The 16623-nt window shown below is 49.2% G+C and overlaps 1 protein-coding gene across 6 annotated transcripts in view; it reads left to right on the forward strand.

Moving 5' to 3' along the window:
- The window catches only part of GPD2 (glycerol-3-phosphate dehydrogenase 2), a 59318-nt gene that overhangs the window by 35556 nt on the left and 7139 nt on the right, over positions 1 to 16623 (forward strand). For 2 of the 6 annotated variants that reach the window (XM_069021364.1, XM_069021365.1), the window contains exons 9-17: positions 3281 to 3474; positions 5704 to 5838; positions 6087 to 6262; positions 6743 to 6874; positions 7280 to 7438; positions 9291 to 9403; positions 9507 to 9585; positions 9687 to 9785; positions 12956 to 15797. In XM_069021364.1, coding sequence (XP_068877465.1) covers positions 3281 to 3474; positions 5704 to 5838; positions 6087 to 6262; positions 6743 to 6874; positions 7280 to 7438; positions 9291 to 9403; positions 9507 to 9585; positions 9687 to 9785; positions 12956 to 13081 — 1213 coding nt within the window. In that variant the 3' untranslated portion in view covers positions 13082 to 15797. The other 4 variants (XR_011152066.1, XM_069021368.1, XM_069021366.1 and 1 more) reach the window with 3 other exon arrangements.

A 16623-nucleotide genomic window follows, 5' to 3' on the forward strand; every position in this document is an offset into this window, starting at 1 on the left:
CCTGCTCCTCTCCCTGTTTGCTGTGCAAAGCCAAATCCCCTTCTCCCGAGCCAGCCTTGTCAGTCAGAACTCAAATATTACCTTTGGTTCCTGAAGTCATTAGCATCCTAATGGAAATTCCCCTTTATGGACTTAGCCCAGTTGTGTTGATACAGTGCCCTTGCAGTAATGCCTTCCACAGCCCCGCTCAGAATGGGAATTCAGCCTTCCCGTGCACCACAGGGTGTTTCTGCTGGAGCTGTCCCAACAGGACATGACCACAGACTGTAAAATTGAGGCATTTTTGGCCTAGTGTAAAATCATCCTGCATTCTCTTCTGTGTTTTTTTTTTTTCTTTTTTCATTTTTCTATCTTTCTCCATGAAAAATTGTAAAATGACCTGATAACTGCTTTAAAGTACTAAAAATGTGGAGAAATAGGCTGTTATCCCAGTTTCCTCATATGCCAGGAGAAGGATGTGTGTGATTAGCTTTATGGCCCTACACAAAAACATGGAAAGCTTTAAAACCTGGACTCACTTGGTAAATACAAAGTAGAAGATGGCTGGATACGCTTGAGAGCTCTGATTTATTTATTCTGTAATAACCCAATAATTTTAATTGGAAATGTGGAGAATTCTTGTTCTCCATGTTCCCCGGTATGTCAGCATGTGGGCATTACTTTCCTTGGAAAATAGTATCTGCCCACACACTGCCTCCACAGCACAGCTGATAAGATAAAACTGCACTGAATTTCCTCGGAGTGGGATAGCTGAAAGCAGGGAACTGTCTGCTAAATAGAAAACACTCGTGGGATTTAATCTTGGTTGTATCAGGCCTTCCTTCTCCTGGTGCCAAGGAACACTGCTCAACACAGGAAGGTTGGCATTTCACCGTGGCCACGTGTGCTGTGTGAATGTGTTACAGAATTTTGGCCCACAGTCGCACAAATGATTTTTTTTTTTAACATCTAGAGGGTTTTAGTTATAAATATAGTCAAGATTTTGTAAAACTAATGTTAACCTAATGCATTCGCTCCCCATGGGCTTCTTACTCATTGATGTCCTTCATTAATAGTCCCAGAATTCCTCCCCTCATTAATTAGGCTTCCTGCTTGGAATGTGTCTGTGAAGGCAAGGCTTTCTCCTCTCCCTTCTGACCAATTTCAGATGTTTTCTCTCTTTCTGGAATTTTCCTCTCTGCTCTTCATTCCACATTCCAGGTAAACTTGCCTGTTGCACCTTACTTCTTCTCTATGGAAAGTCACTTTTTATCCTTCTTTAACTGCATTTGTGGTGCTTTGGTCAAATGCTTCTTCTGCTGGAGATCTTCCATGGATCCAAGCCCTTCCATGGATCTCCCAGACCTTTTACCTCTACATTTCCCTGTAGAGGCATTGCTTTATGCTTCATATTAGAGTTTCCAGTCCTGAATTTGCCCATTTTAGCCATCTTTAAAGAGAAATCTCACCACGGCTGACATGGCTTATACCTCCTTCTCCCATCCATGCTGGAATCGTAGGAATTCCTGCCTCATAAAACCGTGTTGTTTCAGAGGTATTCCTGGTGTGCAGCAGCATGACTCCAGAGGCCTCAGGAAGGCCAGTATTTGGGTGTTAAGATGCTTCTTTCTGATGCAAAACACCTTATTTTGCATTTGTTTGGGTGGCTCTTTAGTTATTTAAATAAGCTGGAACAAGCATGGCAAAGGGCATGGAGAGAGAGCTTCCCAGGATAGCTGGTATCAGTGGTTCAGTAAATAATTGGCATATGGAAAACTGTTTCAGCTTTTCTCAGCACTTGCTGTGCAATCTAAAACACTTCAGTCCAGAGGTGCTGTGGGGAACCTTAGCTGGAAGTCTTTGCTTGGTTCTCTTCCTTGTTTTTAACAGCTTTTATGAAATCACATCAAAAAAATTTCATACTTGGAAGAGAATGTCTATAAAGTTTCTGAATTCTGATGCTGTATATTAAACCTCTGATTTCCTCTGTCTCTAAATCAACAGCTTTTTCATTTTAAAAAGTAATCATTTGTCTGAGGTGATTTACCTTTCCCAAACCTGTGTTGACTTCCCCTATTAGATTGCACCTCTCCCACCGTATGCCTAAGCTGTCTATAAATATCAGCTAAAATGGGTCTAATATACATGCTAGCTATGAAATTCTCAGCCTCTCTCCCAGCCTTGCCAGATATTGCCAACTTCCCTTCAGTAATCACTTAAGGCTTCCTAAAAATGCAATACTCAGTGATTCAGCTTGAATAGGTAAATCCCACCCAAGCAGGTCTTTGCCTTCAGACCCTGCCTTAGGAGTTGTGTCCATTGAATTATTCCCCTCTAAAGTCCACAACTGCCACCGAAATCTGCACCTCCTGCCCTCCTTCCATGTGCTCCCTGTATCTCAGGAGCAGGGGCACAGCCTGGAGAGCCCTAACCTGACTGCAGGTGTTTCTAAAGGGGGTAAACCTTGAATGAAAATCAGCATCAGTCCTTTAAGTAGAAATGATTGAAAAAAGGGGCCGTTCAGTGTTTTCCTACATAAAAGCTGTTTACTTGGAAGTGTTTATAAAAGTCTTTTGTTTTCTGAAATACAAGCAGAGCTTTTCAATAAGCCATGAGGCAGCACTGGGTTTGTACCTGTGGATATCCTTCTTACATTACACCAGAGAAACCTGATACATGAATTAAAATCTCCTGTCCAAAGAACTACAGTTTTTCCATCCCTGTACTGAATCATTCCGTTGCAGCACTGGCAGAAGTAATGAAAAATGCCTGAGCAGCAGCATCCACTGAGCGTCTCTTTTGCCTTTTTTCCTCAAAGCACAGTTCCCATTCAGGGCCACAGAGCTGGAAGCACTCAGAGCACATTCCTTGGTCCAAATCCCTCGGGAGTCTGTGGGTGTTCCTTCCTGCCAAAGTGTCAGGTGGTGACAAACTCAGGCTTAGTGTCACTGGAAGTGTATTCCTTAAATGTCCTCATTTCTCTTCTTTTCTCTCCTTTTTCTCCCAGTCACTGCCCCTCACCCCTCCTGCTCCACCTTTACTGTGGAGGCAGATTGGAGGAATCACTGGGATTTTATGTCATAAAAACATCCAGGGGCCTTGTTTCCCCAAATTTCTGAGACATCTCTTTAAGGCCATGTCTTGGCCACACATGAAATCCATTATTTCTTCATTTATTAACTGCTTTACCTGAGAACAGCTGTTGTGTGCCAGTCCTTGCCTGGCTACTGGGGTGCAGGGACAGACCCCAGGTGCCGCCCACCCTGTTCCTGTTCTGAGCCAGGTCCCTCCTCTCTTTCAGCCCCGACAACATGGGGCTGCTGGACCCGGCCACCAGCGATGGCAGAGTGATCTTCTTCCTGCCCTGGGAGAAGATGACGATCGCAGGGACCACGGACAGCCCCACAGATGTCACCTCACACCCCATCCCCACGGAGGAGGACATCAACTTCATCCTGAGCGAAGTGCGCAACTACCTGGGCGCAGACGTGGAAGGTAACCCCGGGGGAATCCCGCCCTGGGCACGGCCTGGGGAGTCCAGGCGCCCCAGCCTGGGGAAACGCTGCTCCTGAGGTTCCTGTGTGCCTGACAGCTGTGGTTCTTGTGAAACCCGTGGGCTGAGGTGTCAGCAGGGGCTGTGCAGTGATGCTGCTCCACGTCATCGAGTCCAGCCATCAGCCAGCACCACCACCGTGGTCACCACTAACCCATCTCCCCAAGTGCCACATCCACGTGTTTTGGGCACCTCCAGGGAGGGTGACTCCACCACTGCCCTGGGCAGTCATCTTTCCTCCAGAGTGAGGGCTTGGTTTATTTGAATTAATCTCTGAAAGCATTTGTACTGCTGCGTTTCTGCTGCAGCGTTAAAATAAACCGGAAAAGCACTCAGGCAGGAACATCGTGATGTCCTTAGGTTTAGGAAAACCTGCTGTCTGGAGATGGGAAATGCTGGATCCCTTGTTTCCTGAAGTGGAGAATTGATGTCTGCATGTTGTATGAAGTTCTGAAAGAGTGCCCAGGGAAGGTCCTGTTGAGTGTCTGGAGCAGCAGTTGGTGTTGGAAGTGCAGGAGAGCAGGGAGGAAGGTGGGAATGTGATCAGGACAGAGATTAGATGGGATATTGGGAAGAAATCCTTCCCTGTGAGGGTGGGGCAGGCCCTGGCACAGGGTGCCCAGAGCAGCTGTGGCTGCCCCTGGATCCCTGGCAGTGCCCAAGGCCAGGCTGGACATTGGGGCTGGGAGCAGCCTGGGACAGTGGGAGGTGTCCCTGCCATGGCAAGGCTGGGATGCGATGGGATAGGATGGGCTTTAAGGTCTGTCCCAAGCCAGGCCATTCCGTGACTTCCCGCGTATTTTCCAGCAGCACACTGGGAAGTGTTCAGTCCCTCTGGCTCAGCCCAGCTGGGCCCGTGCTGGTTTTCCTGTGCAATTACTGCTTATAGATGGCTGGAGCTGAAATAACAACGGCACTGCCCGTATCAACTCTCGACAGCCCTGCCTGTGCTGCCAGAGCCAGTGCCAGGGTTATCAACTTCCACAGGCTTGGACACCTTCCAGCTGCTTAATTACAGCGTCACGCGCGCTGCTTTCTGTAGTTTCATTAGTTTATAAACCTAGTACAGGATCTTGTGTCTGTGATTAACACTTCATTTTGGCAGGTTAAACACGCTGGCAGAGCACCATTGATTTCGGAAATCTATTCTGTGTTCTTTGGGGGATGTTTTTTACACCCTTTTAGTGATTTTTCAATTATCAGTTATTTGAAAGTTGTATTAAAAACATATTCCAAAGACTTCAGTATAAAGCAAATTGGTAACTGCACTTAGGGGGAAGGCTGTGGATAAAGATGACTTGTCAAGAGGAAATCTTAAAAAAGAAAACCTACAAGCTAGAGGAAAAGCTTGGAAGTTATGAAAGGAAATGTTACACTCATGGAACAAATTTGGTTTATAAAATGTGGTGTAAGGACTGTCCTGTCAGCACAAGCAGATAAGGAGAGGACTTGATGTTAGGGGGTGCTGGGTTTGGCAGGGTTTGGTCTTTGGGACTGGGATTTTTGTGAGCTGGTGGATGAGTTTGACAGCTGAACTCTCTTGGCTGATCCCAGGATATCTCTGTTCTACTGGATTTTGAATGAGGATGGAAACAGACCTCTCTGTCTGACTTGGCTTTGGGCTGAAGATTATTGCTGATCCCAATTGGAGCAGTGCTGGGTTTGATTCAGCCTGGAGCAAAGGAGCTCAGGGGGGACCTTGTGGCTCTGCACAAGTCTCTGACAGGAGGGGGCAGCCGGGGGGGTCGGGCTCTGCTCGCAGGGAACAGGGACAGGAGGAGAGGGAACGGCCTCAGGCTGGGCCAGGGGAGGCTCATTGGGAAGAATTTCTCCATGGAAAGGGTGGTCAGGCTGGAGCTGCCCAGGGAGGTTTGGAGTGCCCATCCCTGGAGCTGTCCGGGGAGCACCTGGATGTGGCACTCAGTGCTCTGGGCTGGGGACAAAGTGGGGATCGGTGCAGGTTGGACTCGATGGTCTGGGAGGGCTTTTCCAGCCTCAGTGATTCTGTGATTCCATAGCCCAGCCCATCCCCTGACTCTGGGGGCTCTCCCCAGCTCTGGGGTTGCTCAGGGCTGAGCTGGGTGTGGAGCAGCCCTTGGCAGTGCCCGGAGGGTGGGAGCTGGGCACCCCTGGGCTCGAGGCAGGCCCTGCCTCAGTCTGGCTCTGCACAGTGAGAAGAGGCGATGTGCTGGCAGCCTGGAGTGGCATCCGGCCCCTGGTCACCAACCCCGACTCCAAGGACACCCAGTCCATATCCCGGAACCACGTCGTGACCGTCAGCGACAGCGGCCTCATCACCATTGCAGGTATTGGGAGTTCTCTCAAACCATGGCTTTGCTGGGCTTCTCCAGGGTATTTCATGCAAAAATCCTGTTCCATGGTAATTCTTCAGCTCCTGTAACCAGAAACTGCTGTTAGTGGCAGCAGGACTGGCTTGGAGCAAGCCTGGCACCACTCACGTGATGTATAAAATACACAGATGTGTATGGAGTATGTAACTACTTCGTGTTCTGCCTGCTTTCCCCAAATAACAAGTGAACGTGTGCTCCCCCAGGTGGGAAGTGGACAACCTACCGTGCCATGGCACGGGACACCATCGATGCAGCCATCCAGGAGCACAACCTGAAGGCAGGCTCCTGTAAAACCATGGGGCTGCAGCTGGAGGGGGCTCAGGACTGGAGCCCCACGCTCTACATCAGACTGGTGCAAGACTACGGGCTGGAAAGCGAGGTGAGTCCTGGGTTCCCATGTTGGAGGGGTTTGGCTTTGCCCTAAATCAAACACCAGCATAACTTGGACAAAGGTCTGGTGAGCCCGATGAGAGCTTGTTGTCTGGCTGGGGCAGAGATAGTTCTAACAGAAATAAATTCTAGTAATTGTCCTTCATCTTCCCCTTTTTCCTTCCTCCTAATCTCGACTGTTTCCTGCTTAAGAACCCTCTGACTTGCGGGGATCTGTCGTCCCTGGAGCCCCCCACGAGCTGTGCATCAGCTGTGATCATGGCATGGCAGGAGAGCTGGGGTGTCAGTCCCAGTGGCACTGACACAGAGGGGCAGCGCTGGTCCAACCTCCCACAACACAGTGTCCCCCACACTGTCACAATCCAACACCCTTGGCAGCCTGTTTGTTACTGGGGATGAGGGAATGGTCGGGGAAAATGTGTATTTGACGTGCTTTTAAAGCAGACTGGATTTGTTTTCCTCTCCACAGGTGGCTCAGCACCTGGCTTCCACCTATGGGGACAAGGCTTTTGAGGTGGCCAAAATAGCCCAGGTGACAGGGAAGAGGTGGCCTATTGTTGGGAAACGTCTGGTGTCTGAATTTCCTTACATCGAAGCTGAGGTATGTTGGGAGAACCATGTCACCTTCTGTGACTCTGTCCTTGGAGTGAGCAGGCTCTCCAGAGCAGGTCAGTGGCTCTGTGGAACATCTCCTTGAGCCCTTTCCTGTGGAGAGGCCAAGATTTTTTTCTGTGCCTCTTTCTCTCCTTCCCCGGAGCACACTTTATGTTTATGTATCGATATATACACATATTAATATATTTATGTGTAATTAAACATTTACATAGTGTCTATTTTTTACTTCATATACAAACAAACATTCACTCCCAGGTGTACTCTGGAAAACGTTCCAAGGAAAAGGGAGCTTCCCCAGCCCTTTCCTTGCGGTCTGGGGTGCTAAACGAGCTTTCTCCCGATTGCTGTCCCTGTCTGATCCGCGCTTCCCCTCCCCTCCGTGCCGCCCCAGGTCGTGTACGGGGTGAAGGAATACGCGCGCACTGCCGTGGACATGATCTCCCGGCGCACCCGCCTGGCCTTCCTGAACGTGCAGGCTGCCGAGGAGGCCCTGCCCAGGATCGTGGACATCATGGCCAAGGAGCTCAACTGGTGTGAGCAGAAGAAGAAGGTACAAAGGGCCTTTTTCAGCTGAGGCTGGTTTGTTTTGCTTGAGGAGTTTCCATGTTAACGGTCCAAGCCGGTTGAATAGAAAACCACAAGTGATGTTTTATTCCCGGGAGAATGAGTCACTTGGTGCATTTCATGCTGAAGACTTTATCAAATAGCTGTGAAGTGAGTTGGGATTGGCCGGGGGGCTGGGGGTGGAGGGAAGGCAAAGATCTGTATCCTATTGCTCCCCAGCCTTAGAAATGAAAGCAGGCTTGGCATTGCTGTCCTGTTCCTGTCAGTTGTTCTGCTTTACTGACACTTTTCAGCAGCTCTGCCTCACCAGAGGAGGCTCCTGTAACCTGTGTCACCCCATTCTGTCCACTGTGTCCTTTGAGGAGGGATGAGACTGAGATTGCACCAATCTCGAGCCTCAGTGAGTGTTTAAGGTCGTTGTTGGCTCCCCTTGCCCTCAGTGGGTCCATGCTCAGACTCGGTGTGTGATTGTGGGGCTGGGAGCAGGAGTAGGTATCCCACTGACAGGAATCCTGCTCCTGGGCTGCCACACCAGGAAGTTACCAGGTGGCACTTGTCGCTGCTGTTCCAGAAAGAGGCGTGCCAGGAGGAGTGGAGACACTTGAACACTGTCCTGTGTGGAGGAGGAACAGCAGGAGAGGAGGGACACGGGCTCTGGGACCGCTTTTGCTCAGAAGGAAGCAGAGCCTCTGAACATTCACCCAGCACTTCCATCCCAGAGTTCTCCTTGGATTGCTCATGAAATCTTTTAGCCAGTCAGAAGTTTGGCCTGTTCTGGAAGGAGCTCACTTGAGCCCTCCTAGCCAGGGACCTGCAGTGGTCCTAAAGCCTGAGCACAGGAGTGCACAAGGAAGGGGATCCCATCCTGTGCCAGGTGTGGGTGTGCTGCTTGGTGTGTGTATGTCGGGCACCCTCCTGCTCAGAGGAATTCGGCTGGGTTAGAGGTGTCTCACCCTTACCCCATGAGATTTGCTCATGGAATTGTTTTCCAGGTTGAGCAACACTACACCAGTTCTCCCCTCAGAACAGCTTAGCCAGTGGGAAGCTGCCGAGGCAAGGAGTTTGGTGGTTAGGGGTGCATGGACAGGCTCAACACAGCCCATGTGGGGAGCTGGGCACCCTTCCCACCCTCACCTGCAGGGAGGAAAATGGACAACTCCTGCACACACCTGTAGGAATTCCAGAGCCATCCCTGGCTCATGGGAGCTCATGAATGCCAGCAAGGCATCTCTTCATCCCCTGGGTGTCCTCTGGGCTATGCTCTGGAACAGGACCCATCACTGTAGAGAGAACTCTGTTCTGTGGTGCTTTATGTATGCCAGGGGTTTATCACTTAGTAAAACCTGGCCAGGGAAGACCTTGCACTGAACTTTCAGGTAATAAAGTAATTTTACTACTGTCAGAAAACTAGTTTAAACCATAAAGAACCTGCCTGGTGCTGAGCTCCCTGATTTTTTTTCTGATTTTGGACAGCTGGGTGAAACATTGCACTAAGATATCAACTGGGGGAGAAATGACATATTGTAGGCCTGGCCCAAAAGGGCCATTTCTTACTGAAAGGGACAGGCAGACTGTGTGTGACTGAAGGTGTGGGATGGTCCTGAAAGCATCTGCACAGAAATTAGAAGTCTCTACTAGCTTGGATACCTCTTTCCAAGAGTAAAAGTGTCTTAAGTTTAACTTTTTCATACTTTTCAGCTGCCATCTGCTTAATTTTGGGACCTTAGAAAAATACTGGTTAAGTGGAAGAACCTAATAATAAAGTATAAATAACAAATAAATACTTGTGGAAGAACTTGCTATTGCTCAGATACCCAAGTTTTGTGTTTTCATTGTAGGAACAACTTGAAACCGCTAAAACATTTCTGTATTATGAAATGGGCTACAAAGTCAAAACAGATCAATTAACAGACAGGTCTGAGATCAGTCTAGTGCCTTCAGATATTGAGAGGTGAGTGAAGCAGGAGAGCTGCCTGTGTGTGCTGCTGGGGTGAGCCCAGGCCTGCCCCTGCAGCCCCCGGTGCCAGCCTTGGGTGCCAGCCCCTCTCTCGCAGGTACAAGAAGCGGTTCCACATGTTTGACAAGGACAAGAAGGGCTTCATAACGATCCTGGACGTGCAGCGTGTGCTGGAGGTGAGGCTGCCCTGTGCTCCTGACTGCCTCTGGGAGCCTCTGTGTGAATTGAGGGAGGCCCAGGCAGTGCTGAGCCCCCCTCCTGTGCTTGTTCTGTGCAGAGCATCAGCGTGCAGATGGACGAGAACACCCTCCACGAGATCCTCAACGAGGTGGACCTCAACAAAAACGGGCAGGTGGAGCTCAACGAGTTCCTGCAGGTACGTGGTTCAGCTGCTTCCAGGAAAGGCTGTTTCCTTAAACCACAAAGGCATGGAGAGGGAATGTTTTCCCCGTGGCTTAGGGCTGAGTTGGACACCAGGGCAGTGTTGGTACAAGGAGCACACACAGCCGTCCTCAAGCAGCTTGGAAATTCAGGGATTTTTTTTCCCGGTCAGATTCAAAGTACAGGTCCAATTTACAAAGTATGCCCCAGTCCAGACCTGAATTTGGCATTTTAAGCCCAGAAATGCTGTTTAAATATATTTAAAATGATACAGGTGGAAGGTGCATGGCACAGGTGTGCACACTGACATTATCTGCAGCTGTTCAGGGATGTTACAAAGATGACTAAACTAAGTAATATAATAATAAACTAAATAACCAAATATTTATAATAATAAATAGTAATATAACTATAATAATAATAATGAACTAAATAACTAAATAATAAACTGAATATTATAAAGAATGAGCTTGTAGTTAGAGCCCATCTAGGCTCTATAACCCATTTTAACTCCTGGATTGGCTAAATTGTCCCAGTCTCTATGAAAAAAATTATATTCATCTGCTTTTCAGGGGGCTTTCAAGCAAACCCAAGGGTGTTCCCTTTGCATATGCAGTTTATCAGCTGGGTTGGTGTTTGAGGAGACTTTTTTGGGGTGGTATTTCAGAGTCTGCCATGTCTCCCCTGCCCAGTGGCAATGATGAATGCCAAACAGGAGAGAAATTAATGCTGGGGATTTTGGTCAATGTCAGCCCTTTCTTCACTGTGTCAAGTTAAACAAACAAGATCAAGGCAAAGGAAATGGTAATTGTCTCTCTGGAGATGAGCTGGGGATAAGAGCAGCATTGTTGAATCTAAATGCAGAAAATTTTCACAGGTTGTGTCCAGCATTAGGAAAAAGGAGTATTTATTTGCCTAAAATGCAGCAATTGAGCTGAGGAGCTGCAGTGAACTTGGGGGAAGCGGAAAAACCAAACCCAACAAACCAGGGAGAAGGAGAACCAGTGGCTTTGGGAGCTGGTGCTGATCTACTCAAATGGGGGAGGAAATCCCAGCTGGCCTCTGGCTGCTGGAAAGGGACACCCTTGTACCTCCACTGGAAACCTTTTGTTGGGGCACCCACCCCTTTCTGCAGGGCTGAGTTAGCTGGAGTCTGGTTGGGTTGGGTACATTGGTTAAGGAGTTGGAACAACCAGTAATTGTTGTTCTGTGGGGTTTGGGGGTGTTCTGGGGTTTTTTGCTGGGCTGACCAGTCTTACTAGGGGTTGCCAGCCCTGTACAATGCAAAGGCCAGGCACTGCTCTGGAGTAGTTTCACAACTGTTTTTGCAAACCTGAGTCACCCTGTGGCTCCTGCACAACTCCCAGAGCAACCTGGGAATGGAGCAGCAGTGATGGCACTGCAGGGCTGAGCCCTCTCCTGTGCCTTCCACCTGCTCCAGGGAAGCTCTCAGTGCCACTGAAATGAACTGGGGTTGCCATGGAAGGAGCAAAATACATTAAATGTTTGTTTAATTTTTTAATGGATCTGTTAAGTCAGTGCCCAGTACTGGGGTGTTTGCTTTCTGAAAACTTTCAAGTAATTGCGTTTCAGCGCAGAGCTTGTGCAAGCCCTGGGCAAATATTTGTGGAGGTTTGTGTTCGAAAATAGAGCAGGTTGTGCCTGGGGGCTGCCTGGCTCCCCGGGTGGGAGCAGGGCAGGGCTGGCCTCGGCCACCTGCACGGTGCTGGGGGAGCTGCAGTGACGGGCTGACGGTGAGTGGCCCTGGCAGCCCCTGGTGCTCACCGGTGCCCACGGAGCGATGGGGCAAGCAGGGCTGCCCAAGGCTGGCACTGAGCCCAGGGACACAGGAGCTGCCTGAGGCAGGGCTGGATTCCTGGAGAGTCAGCTGCTGGCAGTGGTGCTCGAGGAAGGAGAGGGAGCCTTGGGAACCGGTGTTGGGATGTAAAGGCAACCCCCCATGTTAAATCAGGAGGGATCATAGAATGCCGGAATGGTTTGAGTGGGAAGGGACCTTAAAGCCCATCCCATTGCACTAAACCACATTGCCCTGAGCCCTGGCAGGCTGGGGGCCCAGGAGGGTGACTGGGCAGGAGGGCAGTGCCTCTGCTCCAGGGAGATCCCTGTCTGTGCACAGGGACTGCTCTGGAATTGGGAGGGGGGCCAGAGAGAAGGCCACACTACATTTGCACAGGTCCAGCTGCAGGTGTAATGAGCAGATTTTCCTATGGAGGGGAAGGAATCTGAAGGATTCCTGCAATCAATGGGAGTAAGAAATTGCATTTGGCAAGTGGCAATTGCTTCCCCAGCGCTCTCTGCAGAGCTGGCTGCAGGTAATTTCAGCTCTAATGCTGGCTTTATCCATGGGATAAAAAAGAATTAACTAAAATCTTAGCACTAGGGTGCTTTCATTGGGAGAGAGCAGAGTCCAGCTTCCAGGACTTAAAGGCAAATTAGTTTTAAAAGTCTATAAAGGAATTTGGATTTGAAAGAATTGTGGAAGTCAAGTACAATGTCTCTCCAGAGAAAGGCATGTGGGTGGAAAAGGGTGGGTCTGGGATCAATGGTGGATCAGGAATCGTAGAATCCCAGCATGATGTGGGTTGGGAGGGACCCTAAAGCTCATCTTTAAGCCAGGGGCAGGGACACCTTCCACTAGATCAGGTTGTGCCAACCTGACCTTGGACACTTCCAGGGATCCAGGGGCAGCCACAGCTTCTCTGGGCACCCTGTGCCAGGGCCTGCCCACCTTCCCAGCCAAGAATTTCTTCCTAAATAGAAAAAAATCCTGAATGGTGCTCTTCTGTGAGCTGCATCCTTCAGATACTCCAAATCTGTGCAACTGCTGGCTTATCCCACACTCTGAAATTCATGGAAAAAACCCCGTTGGTGATGGCTGTCTGCACTGGTGCTGTCTGCACTGCTTCCAAGTGGATCATGGTTGGTACTTCCACTCTTCCTGCCAGCCATGCCTGTCCAAAGCAGTCTCTGATATTCCTGGGAAGTGCCAGTGGGCCTGGAGTGAGGCTCTGAAGCTGCAGTTTGGGTTTGCCCTGGAGAATCCAGGTGTGTGGGTTCATTAATGGGGCTCTGGGCCCAAGCAGCGACCGCTGGCAGCCCGGGGCCCGCGGGTGACGCCGTCGCTCGTGTCCCTCGTGCCCCCAGCTGATGAGTGCCATCCAGAAGGGCCGCGTGTCGGGCAGCAGGCTGGCCGTGCTGATGAAGAGCGCCGAGGAGAACCTGCGGCGCCGCGAGGCCATCCCGGTGGATCGCAGCGGAGGGGGGCTCTGAGCTCACACCACGGGGCTGCCAGAACATTCCAGGGCTTCTGATCCTCCTGGCCTGGCCCGGGGCACGGCACCTGGCCCTCGCTGCAGCTCCCACAAAAGACATTGGTGCGTTTGTGTTGTCAATAATGATTTCCTTACTACTCCGGTACGTGGCCTTGGGGTGGGGGTCCTGCAGTCCCAGGGTGTCCTCGCAAGAGTTCAGGAATGCAGGCTGGGAGGATTTGGGTGCACGCTCAGGCACGTCCTGCCTTGGCCATTAACGTTTGCATCACCTTTACCTTTAGAGCACACGATGCTCAAAGTGAATCCTGCCCTTAAACACGCTGAGTTCTGCAAATATAAAATCTCAAAGCTGCTTCTGCCTCTTCAGCAAGGAGCAAGAGAGGGAAAGCTGGTGTTCTGGAGTGGAGATACCATCCCCGAGGAACAAACCCGGCACTTCTGGGGGGGTGGTGGTGGAGACCTGTCCTGAGCCTTCTGTGGGTGATAGGTTTGCCCTGTTATTCCAGTGGTGCCAGTACTTGGCCACTCGAAAATTCCAGCTGGAAAACAAGACACTTGGATTAATTACCCGAGGAATAATGTAGCTGAAAGCTGGGAACAGCTTCCCTTCTCCGCTGTTAACACAAATAAACTGCCTCTAATAAATGGCATTGTCTGCAGGTGGTGCTTTGTGCTGTGAAATAAAGGCAAAAGGTGTTTGTGCTGAAAAGTGCTTCAAGTTTGGGGCAAACCCTGATGCTGTGTAGGATGGGGCAGGTTTTGGTAGCACAACAGTCTTAAATGTTAATTTAAAAATGCTCAAACAGTGGAAAAAATGAAGCATGTCTTGCATCCTACTAACTTTTCTAGGAAAAAAGGGCTGTTTTTCAGCAGGTTAAATGGAAAAACCAAAGCATGGAGCCCTCACTGGAGCTGTTTCCAGCGCTGCTGTACCTGCCTGTTGTCCTCCTGCTGCTGGATTGGGCTGAGATCAGGTGGGAGATTTCTGCCTGATGTAGAACAAGGCAGGGAAAACCTGGTTTACTGCTGGATTTGGCACCTGCTGTATTCCCTGAGCAGAGCAATTTCCACCTCACACCAAGCTTCACTTCCCAGGGGTCAGAATTTCTGCTGAAGTAAAATTTCATGTATTTAACTGGTATCACCACGTTCACTGATGGAAAATTAATGGGGCAGGAGTGAACAGCAAGGATTCCTTGGATATTTTAACAGGGAAAATGGTTCCAGGTACAAATGGAGATGCTGAGGAGTGGTGGGATGTAGCACGGTGAGTGCAGATGTTGTGTTTGGCTGGAGAAGCAGAGCCCTTAAAAAAAAAAAATAAACATTCAGGTGTTGAAAAATAGTAGATACAAAAGAAAAATAAAAGGGCAAGACTCACCTAAAATGAGTTCCTAACATGATTCAGATGGTTTTTGCATGTTCAGCTCGTTTTTTGATGCAGATGTTACTCAGGTTCTGCTTTGTGCTTGGAGCAGGGGCTGAGGGAGGGGGAGTTGGCAGATCTGACACCACAAGGATGTTTTAATGAACAAAGGGGTTTGTTCCTGTGCTCCTGGAGACTTTCCCTTTTGAGCTGTGTTCCAGAATGTTCAGGTGAAGGATGGAATGTCTGTGTTTCCAAACCCACAGTAACAGACTTCACATACCCTGCAGAGTGGAGGGAAATGAATGTCAAACACGCAGTAATTTTGGCTCAGTGAACAAGGGAAGGGGTTCAGGATTCCGCTATTAATGTAAGTTTAAGGGGAGAAAAAACAAAGCAAAAGTCATGAGACCTTTTCCAGGCCATGTGAAGAAAAAATATTTCCAATATTGGACAGGTTTTTTGTAAAGGAAAAGTATTTTCAGTATTGAACAGCTTTTGTATAGTTTAAAGAGAAATTCTCCTCTACTCCACTCTAACTGGTATTGTTCAATTAAAAGCAGGATTTCTGTGCTGTACCCAAAGTATACTCTTTGTTCTCTTGTTTTGCTAATCTTGCATCTGGAATGTGACTTTGGGGTTCTCCTGGCTGTGTGTGTCCCTGGACATGGATTTGCTTTGCGTCTCGGGCACTTTATGTCGCCTCCTGCTCCCCTGCACGGCGCAGCCAGGCCTGCAGTGACAGGGACAATTGCATGTGTTCCCCCAGCAGCTGAATCTGTACATGGAAAGCTCCCAAGTGTTTATTTATCCCCTCATTCTGTCTCCAGGAATGTTCGCTTTGTTGTTCAGGGGTTTTTATGTGAATGTGCTGTGGGAAAAGTTGTACGATGTCACTGCCTTGCTGTGCTGATCTGGGATGGAACAGCAGGAATGGGATTCTTTTTTTGTTTTTTCTTTTTTTTTTTTTGTTTTTGTTTTTGTGAGGTGAAAGATATCTGGAGTTTCTGTGGGTGTTTTGTGTTTTAAATAACCTGCCCATGTGGGGGAGATCCATGCAGTGTCTGGGTGTGTGTAAATACGTGTATAGAGGCACTGCGGGTTTACACGTGGCACTTGGGTCTGTTGTCAGGTTCCTGTTGCAGCCTGGGCTGTTCAATGCTGTGTTTGAGGCTGGGTTGTCATTTTTATAACTGTCTTGGTGTTTTCCTGCCATTATTTATTACCTTTGATATCTGGAATGAGCCGCATGCGTTTATTGAGCAATAAGAGGATGTATTTAATGTGCCTTGTTTTTAACTGAGTAAGGACTGAAAGCATGAATCAATAAAACTGGTTAAAAACGCTCCTTTCGCTGGCAGTTTGTTGTGGCAGGTGCAGAAAGAACTCGGAGTCGCCCTGAAGAAGTTTCTTTGGGAAGGAGGAACGTGGGGATAGATGTGTTTGGTAAACAGAACCCAGGTTTTTCCACGCTTTCCCATCCTAGCTCAGAATTCAGTGCTCCGTAGTTTAACAGCGAAAGTGAGGAGTTGGTGCAGCCCTGGGCACTCCCGGGAGGTGACAGGGCGAGGAATCCTGCACTGCCCTCTCCGGCTGGAGTGGCAGCAGCCCCCTGGGTTCTGGGGGGGGATGTGCCGGCCAGGAGCAGTCCCACACACTGATGAGTTTGATCGTGACTCAAATCAATACCAGTGAACGGGAGAGATTTCCTAATCCATTTGGATCGTGTTCCATGTCAGGTGAGCCTGGGTTGCCACGTGTTGATGAATGTTCCAACAGAACAGATCCATTTTCCCTGTCAGGGAATCAGCAGTGCTGTTACCAGTGTGAGCACAATCTTTATAATCTCCAGATTATTTCATGGGTTTAATTTAAATTTGTAACAGGGATACGGCACAGCTGCCACGGAGCTGTGCTGATGCAGGCGTTGTGTACAAGCAACTCCCTCCACGTGGGAATGAACCAGACTGGAGGGGAACTACAGAGATTATGGATTTTCCCCTAATCCATGGTGTGTAAGTAATAAGGCAAGGAATGTTGCTGTGATCATCTTTATCCCAAATATTTTCAGCACTAGAATTGCCTCACATCACAGTCCTGGCTTTGCTGCTGGAGGGTACAAGAGTTTTGGGGCTGGTCCCTTCCTCTGGCGTCTCCCCAGAATGGTCAGAAAT

Source organism: Aphelocoma coerulescens, chromosome 7 (assembly GCF_041296385.1).
Source record: "Aphelocoma coerulescens isolate FSJ_1873_10779 chromosome 7, UR_Acoe_1.0, whole genome shotgun sequence".
NCBI classification, from domain to species: domain Eukaryota; kingdom Metazoa; phylum Chordata; class Aves; order Passeriformes; family Corvidae; genus Aphelocoma; species Aphelocoma coerulescens.